The sequence below is a fragment of the Artemia franciscana genome, unplaced genomic scaffold, assembly GCF_032884065.1.
Source record: "Artemia franciscana unplaced genomic scaffold, ASM3288406v1 PGA_scaffold_47, whole genome shotgun sequence".
Lineage (NCBI taxonomy): Eukaryota > Metazoa > Arthropoda > Branchiopoda > Anostraca > Artemiidae > Artemia > Artemia franciscana.
The window spans coordinates 1434452-1456913 of NW_027062688.1; the positions used below are offsets into that span (position 1 = coordinate 1434452).

The 22462-nt window shown below is 32.3% G+C and overlaps 2 protein-coding genes across 2 annotated transcripts in view; both read left to right on the top strand.

Annotated features, from left to right (window-relative positions):
- LOC136041864 (AP-1 complex subunit mu-1-like) overlaps positions 1-22462 on the top strand; it is a 381890-nt gene that overhangs the window by 144194 nt on the left and 215234 nt on the right. The gene's annotated exons all lie outside the window — the stretch shown is intronic.
- Positions 1-22462, top strand: part of LOC136041863 (collagen alpha-1(V) chain-like) — a 209722-nt gene that overhangs the window by 119831 nt on the left and 67429 nt on the right. Inside the window, exons 14-18 of the mRNA XM_065726642.1 lie at positions 3926-4196; positions 7100-7179; positions 9073-9117; positions 13770-13823; positions 18620-18772. Of these exons, the coding sequence (XP_065582714.1) occupies positions 3926-4196; positions 7100-7179; positions 9073-9117; positions 13770-13823; positions 18620-18772 (603 nt within the window). The remainder of the gene's footprint in view (positions 1-3925; positions 4197-7099; positions 7180-9072; positions 9118-13769; positions 13824-18619; positions 18773-22462) is intronic.

Sequence of the window (22462 nt, forward strand, 5' to 3'; positions counted from 1 at the left end):
AGAAGCCCTCATATTTCAAGACACTTTACTTTTCTTCGCAATATGGTATTTTTAATCATTTTTATTTTCACATTCTGATAATTCAAATCCTTATAATTTTAAGAAAAATAACTTTCTCAATTTGCAATATTCTAAGATTTTTAAATTTCTGTAATTCGAAAACTAAAGACTTCACACTTAGGGAAGCTCAAATTTACTGGCATTCGACCCAAAATAGATGTACCCAAGTGCCTTTTCTGTAGAAATTGCAATAACCTCAAAATGAAGAACTGCATGAGCTTCGACAAAAAAACGCCTTTAACTAAAAAAATAATTATAATGTTCCTATATTTTTTAGACGTAAAACGTTCATAGCCCGACAAGTTGAGGCTTACGTATTATCAAAAAAGAGTCATTAAATTCTAAATAATGACATCCTTCGATTGCAATGTTCTGCAACTTGAAAATTCTTAATTTAGTTTGATCATTTTACAAACTAAACTTTTATATTTCTCAGTTCTTGCACTCTACATTTTTGTTTTCAATTTTAGTGCATGATATTTCCCCTTTTTATTCTTCGTGCAATAAAATTTCACTTTTTATCTTCTGCAAACTAATTTTTCAATTTTTCTGTTTTTTGTCAATATACTTCCCCTTTCCAATTTTTGGTGTATGACATTTTCAGCTTTTTTCATTTTTCAAAACTTCAATTTTTCTGCTTTTGTTTAGTGAATTCTCGCCTTTTAATTTTCTACTGTAAAGTCTTAAAACCGGGATTTTATCTTTTGAAGTTTCAGGGATTACATGGTTTTCTGTGAGAGGGAGAAACGTTTGCACAATGCTAGCTAGGTTTTTACTAAGCTAATTGGCTATCTGTTAAGGCGGATCATCCGGAAGGAAATCAAGGTTCTTGCACGATCGGTCCCCTATTTTTCCACTTTCTTAGGCCATTGCTGAGGTTTGCTCTGTTTTAAGTAATTTAGTTTATTCTTACCATAACGAGAAGCAGCACGACATATTTCTTTCTTTATTTGTTTACGTAGGGTTAAGGTAACATCTTTCATTCCAAGGCGAAAAAGTTTTAGTTTCAAATTTATTAGTCCTTTTATTTTTCATTAATTTAAGGTTTATCTGAGGAGTATACCTTCTTCGTAACCTCTGGAAAACATTTTTGGCAATTTGTCATTAATTTTGTTTGAAACAAACGAAATCAAACAGTTCGTGGTAACGAACTGTAGTAAGGAGTAACCCGGGTCAATAGTAACCAAAACTCAAAAAAATGGAATTTTGATAACAATGGCTACATCAAAAGAATCGCATTTTAATGTTGATTTTAAATATATAAGTATCACCCCTAAAAGTCATAGAATCTTAACAAAAAAAAACACCATGAGATTCAGCGTATCAGAGAACCCCACTGAAGAAGTTTCAAGCTCCTATCTACAAAGATGTGGAATTTTGTATTTTTTGCCAGAAGGCGGATCACGGATGCGTGTTTATTTGTTTGTTTTTTTTTTGTTTTTTTCCCCAGGGGTGATCGTATCGACCCAGTTGTCCTAGAATGTTGCGAGAGGGCTCATTCTAACGGAAATGAAAAGTTCTAGTGCCCTTTTTAAGTGACCAAAAAAATTGGAGGGCACCTCGGCCCCCTTCCACGCTAATTATTTTCCCAAAGTCAAAGGATCAAAATTCTGAGATAGCCATTTTATTCAGCGTAGTCAAAAAACCTTGTAACTATGTCTTTGGGGGCGATTTACTCCCACAGTCCCCTTGGGAGGGGCTACAAGTTACAAACTTTGACTAGTGCTTACATATAGTAATGGTTATTGAGAAGTGTACAGGCATTTTCAGGAGGATTTTTTGGTTGGAGGCAGGGGTTGAGAAGAGGGGGATATGCTGAGGGAACCTTCCATCGAGGAATTTGTCATGGGGAAAGAAAATTTCCATGAAGGGAGCGGAGGATTTACTAGCATTACTTAAAAAAACAATGAAAAAATAAATATGAAATTTTTTTTCAGCTGGAAGTAAAAAGCAGCATTAAAACTTAAAACAAACAGAAATTATTACCCATATGAGGGGCTCACCTCCTCCTAATACCTCGCTCTTTACGCTAAAGTATTTTTAGTAATTTCAACTATTTATTCTGCGGCTTTTGTGATTCAGGGGTCATTCTTAATGAATTGGGACAAAATTTAAGTTTCAGTGTAAAGAGCGAGGTACTGACGAGGGGGCGAACCCCCTCATATATGTAATAAAAACATGAGAATACAAAAGTTCTTTACGTAAGCAAATGTATAAGTTACGTATATCTTTTACTAATAAAAAGATTCGTAAAAAATTAAAAGTTCTAGTTGCCTTTTTAATTAACCGAAAATCAGAGGGCAACTAGGCTTCCTCCTTCGCTCTTTTTTTCTCAAAATCATTCGATCAAAATTAAGAGAAAGCCATTTAGCCAAAAAAAAATAAATATGCAAATTTCGTTTTAATTATTCCTCTGCGGAGAGCCAAAATCAAAATATGCATTGATTCAAAAACGTTCAGAAATTAAATAAAAAAACAAGTTTTTTTGAATGAAAGTAAGGAGCGACATTAAAACTTAAAACGAACAGAAATTACTTCCTATATGAAAGGGGCTGCTTCCTCATCAACGCCCCGCTCTTTGCGCTAACGTTTGACTCTTTCTCTTAATTCTTCTTTTTAAAACAGTAAAAAACTTTTTTTACTGTAAAAAACGTTTTTTTTTATTTAATTATCTCTTAAGAATAGGTGCGCATAACCACTGGCACTCCACTAGTCCCATCGTTTCATGTTTTATAATCAAGTAACAATCTAAACATCTACTTTAATGAATAACCACAGGACCAAACTGTCTGAGTCCAATGTAACAACGTGCACCGCTATTCTAAATCGCAGCGAAATGGGCCTGAAGCTTCCTTAATATTGTAATATATAAAACTACCTATGCTAAGAATAAAAAAAATATGTTCCATCAACTTCAAAGAATTAAATAGTTGAAAACACATGTACTATTCCACAGCTACTAATGATGGTACTATCATCCCATCATGGTATTATTAGATTGTCGCTTTTATATTGTTATATATTCTGGTTACTATACAACTGTATTCTTCAGCAGAAACGTATACTTGGTTTTATCTAGGGTCGGGGCAGCAATTAAAAATTGAAGGGATTGACAACGATAAAAGAAAAATTTACAACTATCTTGATTCGACGTTATAATTATTTATGTTTAGTTACAGCTACTCTGAGTTGCAATTGAGTTGCAATATTTTTGAGGTGCAATTTTTTGTGTTTCGTCAAAACAGACAAGAAACCTTTTTCAATTTCTAAAAGCAGTATAATTATGTTGCCTCAATGCAGCACATAATAAGATGTTAATGCAATTTAAATCAAATAAAAAGTTTATTGGCACAATATTTACACTATTATTTTGTCTATCTGTTTCCTAAGGACGATGATAATGGCTAGTACTTGAAAACTTTTGTATCTTGAATCAATTGAAAATTGAATCACTTGTATATTGAATGGAAGTCTTGGTTTTTCTATTTTCCAGGTGAGTCATTCACAATATTTATTTGGATACGATGGAAGTATCAATATAATATAATTTCTTTTGTTTTTATGTCACCCGTATATTTACTAAGAATGATTATGATGGTGATATCCTGGAAACCAGTTTATAGCTATCTTCTACTGAACCTTTTGCTGTATTTTTGAGGATCTTCCAGTATTATTTGGACGAAAGAGGACATTAAAATGTGCAACTGGAGACAAATATACAAAACGCAAGAATGAAAACGGCACTGGGAAAACAACTATAATTTAATAAAATTATAGTTGTTAAAATTATGGATGGTTAAAATTATACTTTATCGACTAAATAATTAATAAAGCCTAAAAACTTTTAAGAATCTACTTGTTTTAGGGTCCTATTGGTTTCCCAGGAGTTCGTGGCCCAAAAGGGGATCAAGGCTTAAGAGGTGCAACAGGAGACAAAGGTTCAAAGGGTGAAAAGGGACATGACGGAGAAAAGGGTGATATTGGACCTAAAGGTGAAAGAGGACCTGCAGGACAGCCTGGTGTTGCTGGTCAGGAAGGTCCAGAAGGCCCTAAAGGATTTGAAGGACCAAGAGGAGAAGCAGGACCCAATGGACCCACAGGAGAAAAGGGAAAAATTGGCCCTCCTGGATTTCCAGGTATTACAGATAGTGACATTAAGTTGTTTAATCTTTTTTGTTTTGTTTCTATAGTCTATATCTTACTTCTTTGTTCAGTAAACATAATACAAAGTATAGAAGTATCAGCTCGAAATATTTGATGCTATGGTATATTTATAAGACTTCAAAAGCAAATTAGAATATTTTAAGATAGAACAGAAGATAATCATTTTATTGAAAGTAATCCTTAAAATTTAAAGGAAATTAAAAGAAGAAAGACATGAAAAGAAGGAAAAACCCTATTAGACGAAAAAAAAGATGTCCATTAAAAAACATAAATAAAATCTATAATCCGGTCTCCCACCTTTATAATCCCTAAGATCACAATCCTACCAGGGGAGTAGAATACGATTACACCAGCTCAATTAAACATCTATTTGTCGCCTTTCACACTTTTTCCCTAGCCATGGTATCTTTACTTTTTATCACAAAACTTACTAGACAAATCGTTTTAAAACTTCAAGGTTTTACCCACGTCATGAATTGACACCCCACTAACTGATAGGGGCTTTGGACCTAAAGACTGGCCATCAATGTCAATGATATTACATATGTTGATAAATAAAGCTGTTACATTTCAGTATAACGTAAAGTAATCTTATTAGTTTTGTAAGACGTAAAAACGTAAAATAAATAATCTAAAATTAGCTATACCATAGGCACGTGTCCATTTTTGCATAGCATTTTCTCGAGTGCCAGTTTCAAAGCTAAAATGTAAACAATTAGGAATGAAAATAGTTTAAAACCAATGTTTATCAAACAGTTCGTAGTAAAGAACCGTAAGTAAGGAGTGACCTGGGCTAATAGCAACTAAGACTTGAAAAGAGGACTTGTATTAATAATATATGTATCAAAAGAATTTGCCTTTTAGGGTGATTCCAAATATATACACTGTATTAAGCTTAAATATATGCAACAAAAGGTAAAGGTCTTAGAAAATGTGCTGGATTTCTTATAAAATGATTTTGATCCTAAATGAAGCAAGTGATCTTAGTATAATTCGCACCATCAAAGTTAGTGGATCAGATAACTGCGTTATTGCTGTCGACGAAAATATCGACTATCGTCGATATATAAACTTTATGTATCGACAGCGTCGATATATCGACAGCGTTATTGCTGTCGACGAGTATATCGACTGTCGACTATCTGGAAAATATCGACTATCGCATATCGACGAAAATATAGAATTTTACTTATTTTGAAGAAGGAAATTCATGAACTGCTGTATTTTTTTTCCCTGGCTATTATCGCATCAAGACAATGATACCAGACAATCGGGAGACGACTAATTTGAAAGTATATTAAACATTTTAATGCTCTTTATAAGTACCCAAAAATACTGTGCCACTGCAAGATATCATTTTCTACTATTTTATGCCATTAAACGTCAATTTTGACCAAAAAAGGTTAAAGTTGGCATCGATTTAGAATTCTGGGCTATCCAGACAATTTAAAATGTCTAAAAAGCTACATACTCTGCTTAGAAGTTTCAGAATCAGCAATGCGGCTTGGTGATATTTTTCTTTTGAAAGAGTCGAGTAGTCTGTATAAAACAAACAGTTCATATAGACACCTATTTTAAAACTTCGTCTAACCAAATTTCATTCTTTTTTTTACAAAATTCTTATGTTTGTTTTATTGACTCGTTACTTTTTTCAGTTTTAGCTCGGTAGATTTCATTCGTTTTGTAAAATTCTATTTTTGTTTTATCTTTTTACTTTTTATTTTCACTTTTATTTTTCACTTCCATGTTTTCCTCAGTTTCCTCACATTTTCAGCCTATTAAACTTTAATTTTTCCGGTTTTTGAATAAAATTTACTTTTATCCTTTTTTAATTTGCCTCTTTTAAAAATTTTCGCTTAATTTCATTTTATTATTTTTTTAGTAACTGAATTTTTATATGAATAATTTTCTGTTCACCATGGAAATTAATTTCCAACTTACTAACCGTTCTCCAGGGTCCAATATCAAACTTAAAATCATGAAATCCCACGAAATTCGATAACTCAATACCTTAACATTCCATGAATCTCAACATATAGCGCATCTTTACAGTACTTAAACTTATCGAGCATAGAAAAATTTCAATGTTCAAAGGGGCCAATATCCTATCGCATTTCGAAATTCTAAAACTTAAAAATTCCTCAGTTTGACATTTTTAACTTATACTTTCTACGGAATTTATACTTTAGAATCTATACTTTCTGCAGAAAAGAGTTTTGTGCCATTCTCTTCTATAAACATCAAGTCTTACCCAATGAAAAGCAATCTAGCATTAAATTCAAATTATTAATTAAATTATTAATTAATTAAATTAATTAATTATTAATTAAATTATGAGATAAGTAATCACTTTTTCAGGATTTAAAGAGTAAACAGGAGGTTTAAGGTCACCATTACGAGCCTTTGACTTGCCTAAAGTGATACTTATAAAAATCTTAGATTTTAAAAACAAAAATGCGTAAAAATTCAAAAATAAAAATGTGAAGACAGAGGAATATAAATTCAAAGAATTCAATCAAAGAATAAAGAATTTAAAAATAGCGAATGTGAAAATTCTAAAATCTGACACTTTAAAAGCAAAAAATGTGAAAATACTGAAAACTAGAAATTATTCAAGAGACAGAAAAAATCAGAAAAAAAAGAAAGGCTAATTTTACAAATGAACGACAAAACAATGATAGATTCTAATTTCACTTGCTGGCTGCATAAGTTTCATTAGATTTTTTTGTAAGTTTCATTAAGTTTCATTTAAGTTTCATCAAGTTTCATATAAAAAACTGTTTTCTAAGAATCGATTATTCCCTGAATCTTGTAATCAGAAATGGTCAGATTCTTATTTAATTTTCACTGAATTCAACCTATTTGTTTTTTGCAGGATACCCTGGCCCACCAGGAGATAAAGGTGACAAAGGTACCCCTGGAAGGCCTGGTACAACTGGAGAAAAGGGGGACAGAGTGAGTATAGTTTGTTCCGTGAAACTACATTCTAACTGAATTCTATTTCGCATACTTGTATTCCACACTATTTAATTTTCAAAACCATGCCAGAATAAAAAAAAATATTATTTTGTCTGATTTCACAGACGAAGATATTAGAAATGTCAAAAAATTTGAAGTTATTACTTTGTTGACTAGATTTCATGTCCAAATGATTTAAAATCTAACTTCTTAAGATTTCATGACAAAACGTTATGGAAAAAGTCACGTCATTTTCTAAGCCTTCGCTTGATCTATGATAAAAAATATTTGATTGGCGGCTCTTAATGCTGAAGAATGACTGAAAGATAAAAATTAATATTTCATTTACTTAACTCAATATTTAATGTTAGAATTACTTTACTTATTTAATATTTACATTATTTATTATCTGAATGATGAAAAATCTCTTATCCGATCGTATGTCCTTTAATGACAAATACTGCCCGACTGAAATGATTTTTTTTTCCCACATTGCATGTTGTTTAATGAAAAAAATGCCTGAACGACAAAATATGCTGCTTCGGCAGCTCGATTTTACGCTGTTTACTGATTAAAAGTCTTTGAACAGATTAACATTTTTGTTTCATTGGAATTCATAAGTGATTACGTTAGTTATTCATAAGATTTTTCGATGAAAAAAAATCACATAGAAATCATATTTCATTTGTGGACCAGGTTTCGTTTCATTTAATGTATAAAAAAATACTGTTATAATAAAAAAAATTATTCGTCAGATGCCATACCCAGTAATGGTCAAAATATTATGACATTTTGTGACCAAATATTTGGCCGAATATGTGGCCGAATGATTGATCCACTTCTAGTTAAAATAAGTGTAGAAAAGTATGTTATTGCCACCAATAGATTTCTTTCTTCTTGATATAGTGAATTACAAAGCAATTAGAAAAACAAAGCTTAAATTTAAAAAAGGAAAAAAATATTGAATACAATATCTCATTTAAACTTAAAAATAGAAAATAATTTTTTTTTATCATATTCAGTTACTGTAAATTAGTTTTATTAATGTGAAAATACGAAATTTTTTTCCCTATCGTGACCTAGCACAACACTATAAACCCTAAAGAACTAGCTCTTTGACTAATCAAAATATGTGTATCTGAAAATATTATAATTTCAGTTTAAATTACTTAGAATAACCTTTTTAACTCTCTTGAGAGTAAGATTTTAAACATTTTTAGAATATAATTCCTTATGATTTATTATTTCTATATGAAATATGTCATTATAATTTATCGTCTTATTTCTACTTGTTGCTTAGGCTGAGTGATAACTAGTTTTAATTAAGGTGAAGATTTCATTACAAAGAAAAAGGTATGGTTATTTTGGTAGAGGTGGCAATTGAATAAGCCGTTTATTTGTAGCGGACACTGATCTACGTTGATGTATTTTTAAAATTGGGCACCCATTTTTCAACAGTCGGTTGTAAAGGAACACCTCGGTAGTCACAAAAATAAAAAGTATGTTAGTAGCAAAAAATGAATTCAAAGTCTCAACAGGTACCCACTAGGAGGAGTTACCATACACTTTGTAATTCTCAGGGCTGTATAGAATGCTACTCAGTCAAGTTGATAAATGCATTGAGCTCACAAAGAAACCGATTTTTATAAAGATAATAAAGATGGCTACGACATAGCTATTCATTGTTATGACATTATTATGACAATTGTTATGACAAGTCTTAAAATTATAACACATCAATACAACTTTCAATACAATTCATAAATACAATACAACATCAATACAGTTATAAATTTACCTCGTTCGTTGTGAAATGAGCAACGTGTCTGTAGTGAATTATTGGTTATATTCTCAATATTTCTCTTTTTTTTTCTTATCCTTTTTTTTCAGGGTAATACTGGTATACCTGGCGAGAGAGGTGAACAAGGGCCACGGGTAAGTCTCTTTTCGTTATTTAACTCATTAGGTTCAGCCAACATATTTGATGCTTTGAATATTTAAAATTTTTATTCAAAAATTTAGAAATTATTTTTACTTTGAAGTTTTACTGCATTAATATTTTATTATTTGGAAAAATAATATTTAAAAACTTTTTTTAGCAATAAGTAATGAATATTTAAAAAAAAATGATAAAGTAAGTAAAAAAAAATGTTTTAAAGGAAATGACACTTTTCTTTTATCTTATATGTTTCGGTAGGCTTTGGCACAGAAAAGGTAAAAAAAACGAGTTTTGAAGGTAAAAAATGGAAACCCTATATAGCTATTTAAAAAACATGTCCTAAATGAGGGACAACGTACCAATAAGGCAAATGGGTAAGTAATAGGTAAATAAAATCAGAAAGCAAAAATATCTAGACCAGCGTTAAAGGAAAAAACACATAAAAAAAGTAAGCTGATCTCTTGTACTTATTCTTTTTATGTTTTAATAGGCTCACATATAAAACTAAAATAGATCTCAGATCACATACTCTGCTCTACGTAAAAAAAAATGAGTTTCATAATGTACAATTTTTTAGTTCACAAATATTTTATTTAGTTCTATCTAGATCTTCTAGATGAAAGGAAAATGATTTTACATATTTTATTTGCCCTTTGTATCTTTTATATGTCTTTGTATATAATTATCTTCTTGTTGATTTTCTTTCTTTCTAACAATATAAGTAATAAATTCAAAACCACCGTACAATGTAAAATCTAAGTATTATCAGCGCAAGTTTGTAGAAAAGGGGGCTTGGATCATGGTCAATGTTTTTTTTTTTTTTTTTTTTTTTTTTTTTTTTTTTTTTTTTTTTTTTTTTTTTTTTAAGTTTTTCTATGGAATATATTATGTTTTAACACTGGCTCTTCACTGACAAATATTTAATATCTTGAAACTTGTTCAGCAAACATAAGAACATTGCTTAGTTCAATTCTGATATTGAATACTTGAAAATAAGCTTGTTCTTATTTTTATTCGAATGTAAATTCCGCACAGGATATATCTTTCCAATTTTTCTTAGCAATTTATAGCAAAGAACAAACCAAGTTGACATCACTTTTACCTAAGTGATGACTACCTATTTGAAGTACTCAACTAATTATGTAATCGGTAATCAAATTAATTACTTACTCAATTGCTTGAAGTAATCAACTTAATTACTAAAATAATGAACTACCTCTTTGAAGTAACAGTATCAACTAATTATGATATCGTATCCCTTGTCCAAAAGTCTGTGCGTTATATTATCTTGTTTATGAAGATGCAGTGATTTATAAAAATTGTTTTTAATTGCAGTATTGTCTTATGTTCATTATAAAAAGCGCTAAACATTGCAAATTCCTTCCAAATAAAGAGTGCTGCCTAAGTAAAAAATTAAATAGTGTCTATATATTGTTTATTCAGCTATAGTTTTTCATAAAATAACTTTATATGGAAGGAACTGTCGTAGAAATTTTGAAAGGGGATCATGCATGCAAGTTGTTGAAAGGGCGTATCAGCAATATCTCAGCAACAGTCTAGGGCATTAAGTTGACAATTTTAGTGTATGCTCAAGAGAATATTGAAAAAAATATGGGCATGGTTCTACTGCTACAAGTAATAGTACTATTTTCACTACTACTTCTACTTTTAAGACTAAGGTTCTTAAGGTGAAACTTTCAGAGAATGTTGAGGGGTGTTGAACTAAAAACTTCATACAGGTTGTCAAAAGGACCTATGAATAGTATCGCGGGGGTGAATTGGAGCAATAAAATGAAGCTTTCAGGGGACATTGAGAGGTTTGTCGAACTAACCAAAAGGCGCTATTTATGTACTACTACTACTGCTGTCACTTTTATTATTAATACTAATATTGATGCTACTAATACCTTTAAGGCTAAGGTTATAAGGGTGAAACTTATATTGAATGTTAAGGGGGATGCTGAGCTACATCCGACGGCATTATTTGCTCACAGAATGTGAAAAGGACATATCAGCAGTGCCTTAGGTCCTGCTTAGTGTATTTTTCTTATTCTTTTCGGACATGTTGAAAGGCCTTTTGAATTAAACCAAAGACACTAGATGCATATAAAATAAACTACTACTGCTATTCCTGCTACCACTACTACTGAGGCTATCAGGGTGAAAATTTTTACTTTTGAGTGGGAACTAACCAAAAAATACCATGTGCTTACAATTATTACAATTACTGATACTACTTCTATTACTACCACCACTACTAATGCTACTACTACTAATACTACTACTTTGCTACTACTACTACTACTGCTACTATTACTACGACTGCTGCTGCTGCTACTACTACTACTAATACAACTGTTGCTATCGTGAGCACTTGCGACTGTGACTACGTGTAACTGCGACGGTGTATACTTGCGACTGCGACATCTGGTGACCATGACACTTGCACACTTTGTCTGTGACTACTTGTGACTACAACTGTGACTACTACCAACAGCGACTATTTACAACCGTAACTACTTACAATTGTGGCTGTAAATGCAACTACTCAACTGCAACTATTTATGCCTGTGATTACTTGTGGCTGCAATTCCTTGTGACTGAGACTACATGCGAATGTGACCACTTACGCCTGTGACTACAATTATTTTTGACTTTGACTATGACTTCCTGTTGCGACCGTGACAATATGTGATCGTGGCTACTTTTTACTACAACTGCTATGAATACCAACTAAGACTACTTATAGCTGCGACTACGACTAATACTGACTGCGACTGTATGTGCTTGTGACTGCAATTATTGCGATTCTGAGCACTTGTGATGACGACTGGTTTTGATTGCCACTACTTGCAGCTCTGACTACTCAGACTGCAACTAATAGCGACTGCAATTACTTGCAACTACAGCTATTTTAGACTCTGACTACTTTTGTCCCCGAATACTCGCAATTGCGACTGTGACTACTTTTAGCTGTGACTACTTGCAACTGCAATTGCAACCACCATGGACTGTAGCTGCAACTGCTAGTGACTGCATGCAACTGCATCTACTACTCCTATTACTAATACTGCGATTGGTACTCCGACTACTACATTGCAGCAGCATGTACCACAACTTATGGACTAAATCAAAAGATACCCAGTCACTATCAGAGCATGTACTTTTGACTGTGATTGTGACTGCTTGAAATCACGATTGTCGCTACGTTCGACTGTAACTAAGACTGCTCTTGGCTGCTTGCAACTGGAACCACCATCCCTATTACTACTACTGCGATTGAGACTTCGACTACTAAATTGACACTTTTAGTACTACTACTTTCGAACTAAATCAAAAGAGACATCTAGGTTATCAAAGGTACTAAAGGTTATCAAAGGTACTAGGTACTAAATCAAAAGAGACATCTAGGTACATAAATACATTATTTCACTAACAGAACAGTATTTTAAGTTGGAATTTTCTAGGGAAATTGAGGTAAATTGAGACTAAATCAAAAGAAACATTGTGTATTCAGATTATCGAAAGGGGGCCAGTGAAATATCTTGGGAAAAGCTAGGGGTATTACATGAAAACTTTCAGGGCGGGTTGTTGGGGATAGATAGTTAAATTAACAGACATTACGGGCATCGCAGGCTTTCAAAGGGACATGTATACGATATCTAAGGAACAGCAAAGCTTACTAAATGTAATATCTAAGGAATAGCTTAGCTTACTAAATTTAAAACGACGGGTTGTCAAAAAGTGCAATATCTTAAGAATATTTAAGGATATTAAGTTGACTTTTCGAGACATACTTAGAGGGATTTTGAGCTGAATCAAGATTTACTAAATGCGTTTAAGATTGTTAAATGGATTAATCTTTGGTGTCTCAGCATCTTAAGTTGAAGCTTCTAGGGTATGTTAACAGTGATGGTCTATTAGCCTCTCCACATAGTCAAAGTTGTAACATGATGATGATCAGAATGGCCTCCCCATGTATAGTGGTCAGAATGGCCTCGCTATATACAGACCAAAGATTATGTAGATTTTCAATCCATTTGGTTCGTTAATTTTACATGCTCAACCATCCAAACCTCAACACAACAACCCAAAATCTCGATTCATAATGAGGCAAAGCGGGAAAAGTTTGGCAGAAATCCATTTAATTAACCAATAAAAACTGTCTTAATTAAAAACGAATAAGAAATTAGCTTGAAGAAATGTTCTAAAGTAGTTTTTCGAACCAAAGTGATAAGCTAAATTAAACCTAAGGTGTGCAGAAATGAAATCAAACAGTAATTCGACTGTAAAGTGCAAATATGTCATTTCTTAATTAAAAATCCAAATGGAACTGAAATTAAAATCAATAATCAAGTTGAACCTAAAACAAATGAAAATCACGAACTAAAAATAACAGAAAGCAGGAGAACTAACACGTTCCTATTCCTTGTAAAAACCCGAACAGCATCTACACTTTACTGAAAACAGAATATATTTTTAAATGTTTTTGTACAAGAAATAAGTACAATATTGCTGATAATTTCAGTAATGAAGCACGTTCTTTAAATTTTATACAAATTATGTCCACGTCCTGCCTATTCACACTACATCACCTTCTTTAGATGTGATTTTACAAATATTTTGCTAATTTAAATCCTCTTTTCAGGGATTCAGAGGGTCCAGAGGAAGGAGTGGAAAACAAGGTTTTACTGGTCCGAAAGTAAGTAAATTAGAGTTTTATTATTTTCCCTCAAGTGTATCTGTTTCGGACTTTGTAAACAGTTAGCTCTTAGTGAGTCGTTTTCCCTAGCATAGGATAATTGTTGAAGCAGATATTGTATTTCTTTCTTCTATATGTGTAATGGATTCTTCTATGCGTGTAAAAATTTCACAAGTATTACGTTTAAAGTGTTAAACAACCTAGTTTTTCTTCTAGAGGTTCCTTCATAGGATTTTTTTTATGGAGGGGGGGGGGTGTATACCCAAATTATTTTTATCCGGGGGATGGGGTTATCAAAATTATGTAAATAAAGAAGTTTACCTCCCGTAATCAGAGCTTTTTACCTGTATTTTCAAGACAAATCTATGAATTGAAGAATTTTTTTTTAATAAATTGTTTTATTTCCTTCATCTTTATGGCCAATTTACGAGCCAGAGAAATATATCAGGAGCTTAAAACAAGGTAAACTCCCCTGAATATGACCGTGTTCATCTATCTTCTGCAATTTGTGAGAATGTGTGGACTTGGATATTTTAGTTGATGCAAAGCTTAATAAAGAACCCTAAGGGACGAAAAAAGTTAGAATACATTTTTATAATATTCGTAGACAATATTATCCTGGCACATGCAAAACTCACAGTTTAATCTTTATCATCGTACCTTTTCTTACAAAAGAAAATTTGCTAAATTCTTTAAATTTTTTAAAATGCTGTACGATATACGATGTGATATACGATGTCGTAGTCACAACTACGACAAATAAAAACAGAGTAGTTTAGTCTTAATCTTAAATCGCTTTTAAAACGTGATTTAATAAAATATGTTTCTAAACCTTCTAAATTTAAAAAGTTCAGATTTTTGTATACAAATTACATAGTAAGTTATATTTTACTTTTTGCGCCACACAAAAAGTAACTCGATCAATTTAAAACGCATTGCATAATTTAGTATTTTAAACGGTATAGCTTTTTTTACGCTAATTGTGATTTTTTGTTACAATAATCTTTACAGGTTAAAACTTACAAAGTTGTTTGTATTAATCCCTGACTTTTCCTATTCATATTGCTGTAATTGTGTCCTTGTGATATATCTTTTTTATAATCGTTGCATAACCGCAGGGAGCCAAGCTTTCTTACCTTAAGCTTTATAGCTTTATACTAATTTTTTATTTTGTTTTTTTTTTTAATGCGGATTAATTTAAAAAAAATTCCTCAAGGCAATTTTCTCAAAGAAAAATAAAGAGCTCCATTTAGCCAAGGATGAGCAAAAATAAACTCAAATAACCTTCCAAACGTAAAACTGCCACAAATCCATATATGTAAATGAATGGAACTCAAAACGAACAGAAATTACAATAAATAGCCGAGTCAAACTCAAAACAATAAAAAATTAACATGAGTAGGGCTGATAACCCCTATATCCTCTCAAGACCAGAACAAAATTTGTGCTGATTGCTGTAGGGGGTTGTCATCCTCAAAGACACAACTACCAGACCTTTCAATTACTTTGAACAAAATGGCTATCTCGTAGTTTTTATTGGGTGTGTTTGGGTAAATGTTTGGTGTGGGAGGGGGTGAGTGGCCCTCTAATCATTTTGACTACTAAAAAATGTGCTGGCTCTTTCAATTATCAATCGAATGAGCTGTTTTCGAAGATACTTCAACAACAAATGACCATCTCAAAATTTTTATCAAATACATTTCGGGAAAATACGAGGTGAGGGGGGTATTAACTCTTAGGTTACTTTAAATCTTAAAACTGGGATTAGCACTTCTGATTACCAATCTAATAATCCCCCCTCGCCCCAGGACACAACTTATATTTCCCCAGGACACAATTTAAAATCTTTGCCCTGAGAGCTCTAGGGGTTCTCACCCTCAAAGACATAATCTCTGGCCCTTCCAACTACGTTGAACAAAATGGCTATCTCTAAATTTTGATTGTATCTGTTTGAGGAAATGGTGGGCGTGGGAGGGGGCTGGTTGCCCCCCTTTGACTTTCGACAATTAAAAAACCACTAGCCCTTTCAGTTTCCAATCGAATGAGTTCTTTTTGAAGCTCTTCGTCAACAAATTACCATCGCAGAATTTCTATCAGATACATCTCGGGAAAATACGAGATGTGGGGGGTTATCCACCCTCTGATCACTCTGAATCTTAAAAAGGGCCCTAGAACATCTAGAACCTAGTTTATTATCACATACCCCCCAGCATTGGGGGGAGGGGGTATTGTCATCTTCAAAGACATAATTTCTTGACCTTTTATCTACGCTGAACAAAATAGCTATCTAAAAATTTTGATCGTTTGTGTTTGGGGAAATGGTGGCCTTAAGAGGGCGGTTAGTTGCCCTCTGATCACTTTCGACTATTAAAAGGGGAGCTGGCCACTAGAATTTGCAATCTAATAAGCCCCTTTAGAAGTTTCTTATACAACAAAAGGTCTTCTCAAGATTAAAATCAGTTTTGTTTTGGGAAAATAGGAGGTATGGGGGGCTATCCACCCTTAGATCACTTTGAATATTAAAATGGGACTAAAACTTCTGATTACCAATCCAATTAGCCCCCTTCGAAGTTTATATTATCACCTTTTCTATATATAGCTTATATTCCCCTAGGATGCAACTTACAACCCTTGCCCCAAGGGCTGTGGGGGGTGGGGTCATCCTCAAAGACGCAATTTCCGGGTCTTTCAGCTATATTGAACAAAATGGCTATCTCAAAATTTCGAGTGAATGTGTTTGGAGAAAAAGGTCAGCGTGGGAGGGTGGTTAGTTGTTTTCTATTTACAAAACCTTCAATCCACAAAACAAAGTAACGAAAACGGAAAGCAAAGGAAAAAAATAAGTTTTGTTCCATCAAAGGATTAATTTTTTAATGAGCTAATTAAAAAAAAAGGATTACAAGGAGAAAAAGCATCTACAATTCCATGCGTGAACTTGTATACGCTTCAAGCCTTGCAAACATTGAAGCTACAAGTCTGAAATAACTAGTTTGTCACGTGTAGATTTTGAGTTAGTCAAATTTCATTCTACCGTGTGATGTTTCTTAAGCTGAATGTATTTCAAGCTTAATCTTCTTCTTTTTTTCGATGCAAACTTCAGAAGTTGTTCTTAAAAGAAAAATATTTACTTTTTAAGTTTTTGTTTGGCCATTCATTAGAAAATATACATACAACTGAATATTTAAACAATGAACAGTAATAAAATTTTATTTTTTAATCCATAACACGCAAATTTATAGCACTCACGGAGTAATTGAGAATAAAGGACAAACTGTAATGCTCAGGGGTATCAACTGAGAGACAATGGGGAAATTAAAAAATAAATTTACCTCTAGAATTTGAAAAATGCTTCTTTCGGATATTTTCATTAGAAAATAGTTTATTATGTTTTCATCAACAAAATTACACAAAAAATTAACCCCTTTAGAGATAATAACTGCCCCATTTATTTTTTCTGGAATCGAATCCCCTGATAATACACTTCAACTAATAAAGAACAGACTGAATTTAAACGCATTGAAAATTGGGAGTATGCAGAGACTAAGAACACCCTCTGGTCTTTTTACTGCTACATCTGGAATATGAATTTTATGAATTATTGTTATATTGCACTACCAAGGGACAAGAAATTATAAAATTACGTTATCTGAAATAAATCATCACATTTGCTCAAGTCCATTCTTTCCTACTAAATGGAGTAAAGACGAGAAGGTAAAAATTCTAGAACAACCAAGCGTAATTTTCTTTCTAATAGCACAAATTGTGGGCTATCTTAAGCCAAGAATTTAATCTGATAAAGTAATTGCGGATCCCTGAAAACAAAGACATACAACAACAGGGGCATAGATAAACTGAAACATAATGTAAGAACGTGAATGAAGTCACACCTTAAATATATCAAACTAATATATAAATATATAAACAATCATATAAATAATTAGATAATACAAATAATGCAATAATATAAATATATATAATTAAATAATATATTAATACAATAATATAAATATATTAAATAATATAAATAAATAACATATTTTTTAAATAATATAAATTAAATATATTACAAATAATGTAAATTAATACATTAGGTAATATAAATATATTAAATATACGGAAAGATCAATTTTAGGAAATTGTGAATTAAGCACGAAAGATCTTGCTTTTTGACATAAGATTAGCGTATCATTGGCAAAACCATGGTTGGAGATATCACTGCAACCGATTAAAAACAACGTTCTGCCAATAGTAAACAAAGACTTTAGAATGTGTTTCGAAAAAAATCCCAAGATGAAAAATTCTAATATTACAATGCGCAAAAATTCAAATGGGTGGAGTTACCTAGGTTGACTCTACTACTGTAAGTTCGCGTAAATAAAGTGGAGTGAGAGGCAAATATATTTTCCTTAATCTTCGTTGATAAAAAAAAAATTCAGTCAACACATCCAAAAACAAATTTCTCAGTGATAATACCAAAAAGAAGGTATTTTTTCAAATCTAAGGCGAGGAGAATCCACATATATCATAAAGTTTCTTGCACACCCAACGCCCATAATTGACGCCTCTGGTTCACTTACAATGGGACTAAAAAAAAAAGCTGTTAAGGTCTTAAAACCATGGACTGAGAACCATGCTTTTTTGTTTATACGCAAAATTAGTTTCCTTGGCATAAAATAAACAGGTGACGTTTGCAAGCCCAATAAACTATTTTCATCTAGTTTTTTCTTTTTTTCAGAAGCATAAATGTTGATTATATCTCGTACCATGTGGATTCAATTATATATATTTTCTTTAAGGGTGACACTGGACAGCCTGGCCCTCCCGGTCCACAAGGTGAGCGAGGTCCAACAGGAGCTGACGGGCCCAGAGGCTTGGTGGGAGCTCAAGGACCTCCTGGGATCAATGGCAAGGATGGCATTCCAGGACCACCAGGCGAAAGAGGACCACCGGTATGAACTAGATAACGATTTTCTTTTGCCAAAATGCATAATTCTGCTGTACTTTTGAAAAGACTTGTGCAAAATGATTTGCAAATCCCGTTTGGGTGATGCTCTGCAGTAAAAATGCGGGATTCTGTTCTGGGAATTTTCAGTATAGCTCTAGCACGTACGGAATAGCTCTTGTTGGGAGAAGGGATCAGGGGATATCTAGAAAAATGGAAAGATATACAGTATTTGAAAAATCCCCATAAGATTTTGGGAAACGTTCGAACCCAAATGCTTAAATCCATTGTCCCCACAAAAAGGCTTCAAGATTTTATAATATTTTCTGTTATATTCAATGTTTATCCTGCATTATATCTAACATTTATTTTTTCAATTACTACAAAGAAAAACAAAACATAAGAGCACCTTAAAAGAAGAAGAAATGGCAGCAAATGCCAAATTACTCTATTTACTTCCAAAGTGAAAACACATGGAAATGTCAAAACAAAATCAAAAGTAGTGATTATCAAATTAAAAGCGGTTTTCATTTATTATCTCCGCCCTCTCCCCCTAAAAGAAAAATATAAATACATGCCTGAGAGAAAGCACTGGAGAACATTTCTTCACATGATCATTCATTGACAGAATCTGCACTAAAAAAAGCCGAATTCGTTTGGTTTAATCGAACGATTATTATTTAACCTATAAACGTTTATTGTTTATTATTTATGTTTACACATATACTTTTTATTTGATATATAAATGCTTATGCATTTATATGTACTTTATATACTATATGCTTAATATAATTTGTATATTTGCGTAATATAATTGTTTCCACATTACTAGTAGTTGTGTTTTAAGATTCAAAATTTGCCGCTCTTTTTTTTCAGTTGTTATATTTGATATCTATTTCTGAGTAAATTTCTGAGTAAATTTTCTGAGTAAATTTTTAATAGCAAGTTAGCTTTCCACTTAGGCGATGTTTTATGGGTTTACTTCACCTAATGAAGAATAAGGAGTCGAAGTAGATTGAAAAATTCAAACCTGGGTGGTTTAAAGGCTAAATACAAATCTTAGCTTTAGGCTTGTGTAAAATACGGATCTTAGCTGGAGCTTGATGTTGTCAAGCGTTTCAAAGGAATCGAAAAGATCAATTTTTTTCGAATTCGAGTTCCTTATATTTACGATGTCAATTTCACTATATTTAGGAGATATTTTCAAGGGATTTGGGTTTGAAGGTAAATAGAATGACTTGCAATTAGCTGCCAATTTTTTTTTTTTAGGGGTCTTTGAGTTTTGTTTTCTTGGGGGAGGGCTGTCTTGGCTTCCTCAGACAAAAAGTTAGTTCTCAAAAATTTATCAAGAATAAAAATTGATAAATTCACGCATATTAACATGAAATACGAATCGTTAATTTTGGGGAAACTTTGGAAAATCTAATTGCCTTTTTAAGAAACTCGGGGAAACACCAAAAAATTTGGAAATAGCGAAAGCACTGATTTCAACTGACAATTATTTTTTTTTTTTTTCATTTTTACAAGGGAATAAATTATTTTAAGGATTGGTTAGTTGCCTTTGGTTTATTATTTTGAAATAAAGAATTTACAACCATTATATTACCCATTAACCGTTATATTATAATTGCTCATTTTATTCTTTTGTTGGTGCTTTCTTGCTTTTATTAAATACTAGCTGTTGGGGTGGCGCTTCGCGCCACCCCAACACCTAGTTGGTGGGGGCGCTTCGCGCCCCCCCCAAGCCCCCCCGCGCGCGTAAGTCGTTACGCGCCATAATAGTTACGCGCCATTGTAGTTGTGTCCCTATGTCCCACCTGTGAATATAGATAGATATATATATATGGTTTTAACTACGTAAAACTTGCGAATATACAACATTCTTTGCTGTCCCATTGTCTTTGCATATAAATAGATTGTCAGGTTTACCGACTCTTGAACATGCAACATATAATGGTCCATGGGAAAACAATCTGTATTCAGATCTATACCTCATGATTCTAATGATTGCCCTTGAGCTTTGTTGATGGTGATTGCTAATCGACCATTCCCTGTCCCGGTGTCCCGGTCGTCATTTACATCCCCCTGTTTCCCCCGGTGTCCCCGTTGTAGTTGTGTCCCTGTGTCCCGGTCGTCATTTATATTCCCTGTGTCCCGGGTCCCGGTCGTCATTTGTATCCCGGTGTCCCGGTCTGTATATACATTCGTTTTTTAGTTTTGTTTTTCTCCTTTATTTTTTTCCTTTTTTTTTCTTTTTTAGCTTATTTAGATTTTTAGATTTTTTAGTTTTTTTATTAGTTTTTAGTTTTTTTTTCTTTTTAGTTTTTTTGTCCCGGTCGTCATTTATATCCCCCTGTTTCCCCCGGTGTCCCCGTTGTAGTTGTGTCCCTGTGTCCCGGTCGTCATTTATATTCCCTGTGTCCCGGTCGTCATTTGTATCCCGGTGTACCGGAGTTGTGTCCCTGTGTCCCGGTCGTCATTTATATTCCCTGTGTCCCGGGTCCCGGTCGTCATTTGTATCCCGGTGTCCCGGTCTGTATATACATTCGTTTTTTAGTTTTGTTTTTCTCCTTTATTTTTTTCCTTTTTTTTTCTTTTTTAGCTTATTTAGATTTTTAGATTTTTTAGTTTTTTTATTAGTTTTTAGTTTTTTTTTTCTTTTTAGTTTTTTTGTCCCGGTCGTCATTTATATCCCCCTGTTTCCCCCGGGTCGTCATTTATACTCCCTGTGTCCCGGTGCTTTGTTGATTGCTAATCGAACATTCCTTTTGTCCTGGTCGCTTTCTCTTTGAGTGTCGTCATTTATTTTTTTCTTTTTTAGTTCTTTTAGTTTTTACCTTTTTTAGTTTTTTTTAGTTTTTAGTTTTTTTAGTTTTTTACCTTTTTTTAGTTTTTTTAGTTTTTTTTAGTTTTTTAGCTTTTTTATTTTTTTTATTAGTTTTTAGTTTTTTTGTAGTTTTTGCCTTTTTTTTAGTTTTTTTAGTTTTTTAGCTTTTTTATTAGTTTTTAGTTTTTTTGTAGTTTTTGCCTTTTTTTAGTTTTTTTAGTTTTTTAGCTTTTTTATTTTTTTTATTAGTTTTTAGTTTTTTTTGTAGTTTTTGCCTTTTTTTTCTCTTTGAGTGTCGTCATTTATTAGTTTTTTCCTTTTTTTTTAGTTTTTTATTGGTTTTTACCTTTATTTTAGCTTATTTTTCAGTTTTTTCCTTTTTTTTAGTTTTTTTTATTTTTTATTTTTTTTTAGTTTTTTACCTTTTTTTAGTTTTTTTAGTTTTTTAGCTTTTTTACTTTTTTTATTAGTTTTTAGTTTTTTTTGTAGTTTTTGCCTTTTTTTAGTTTTTTCAGTTTTTTTTTTAGTTTTTTATTGGTTTTTACCTTTATAGTTTTTTTAGTTTTTTAGCTTTTTTATTTTTTTTATTAGTTTTTAGTTTTTTTTGTAGTTTTTGCCTTTTTTTAGTTTTTTCAGTTTTGACGTCACCTGATCCAGTTTTTTCAGGTGACGTCACCTGACACATCCATCCATCCATCCACAGACAACTTATTTTTATATATATAGATTATCGGTGTCGTATTTAATAAATAGCTAAAGAGCCCGCTTCACATCCTTTCAGATTGCAGGAAGTTGTTTTACAGGCCATAGGAATAAAAACCATGACAATGCAAAAAAAGTGTATGTGAAGAAAATTTATAATTACTGGTA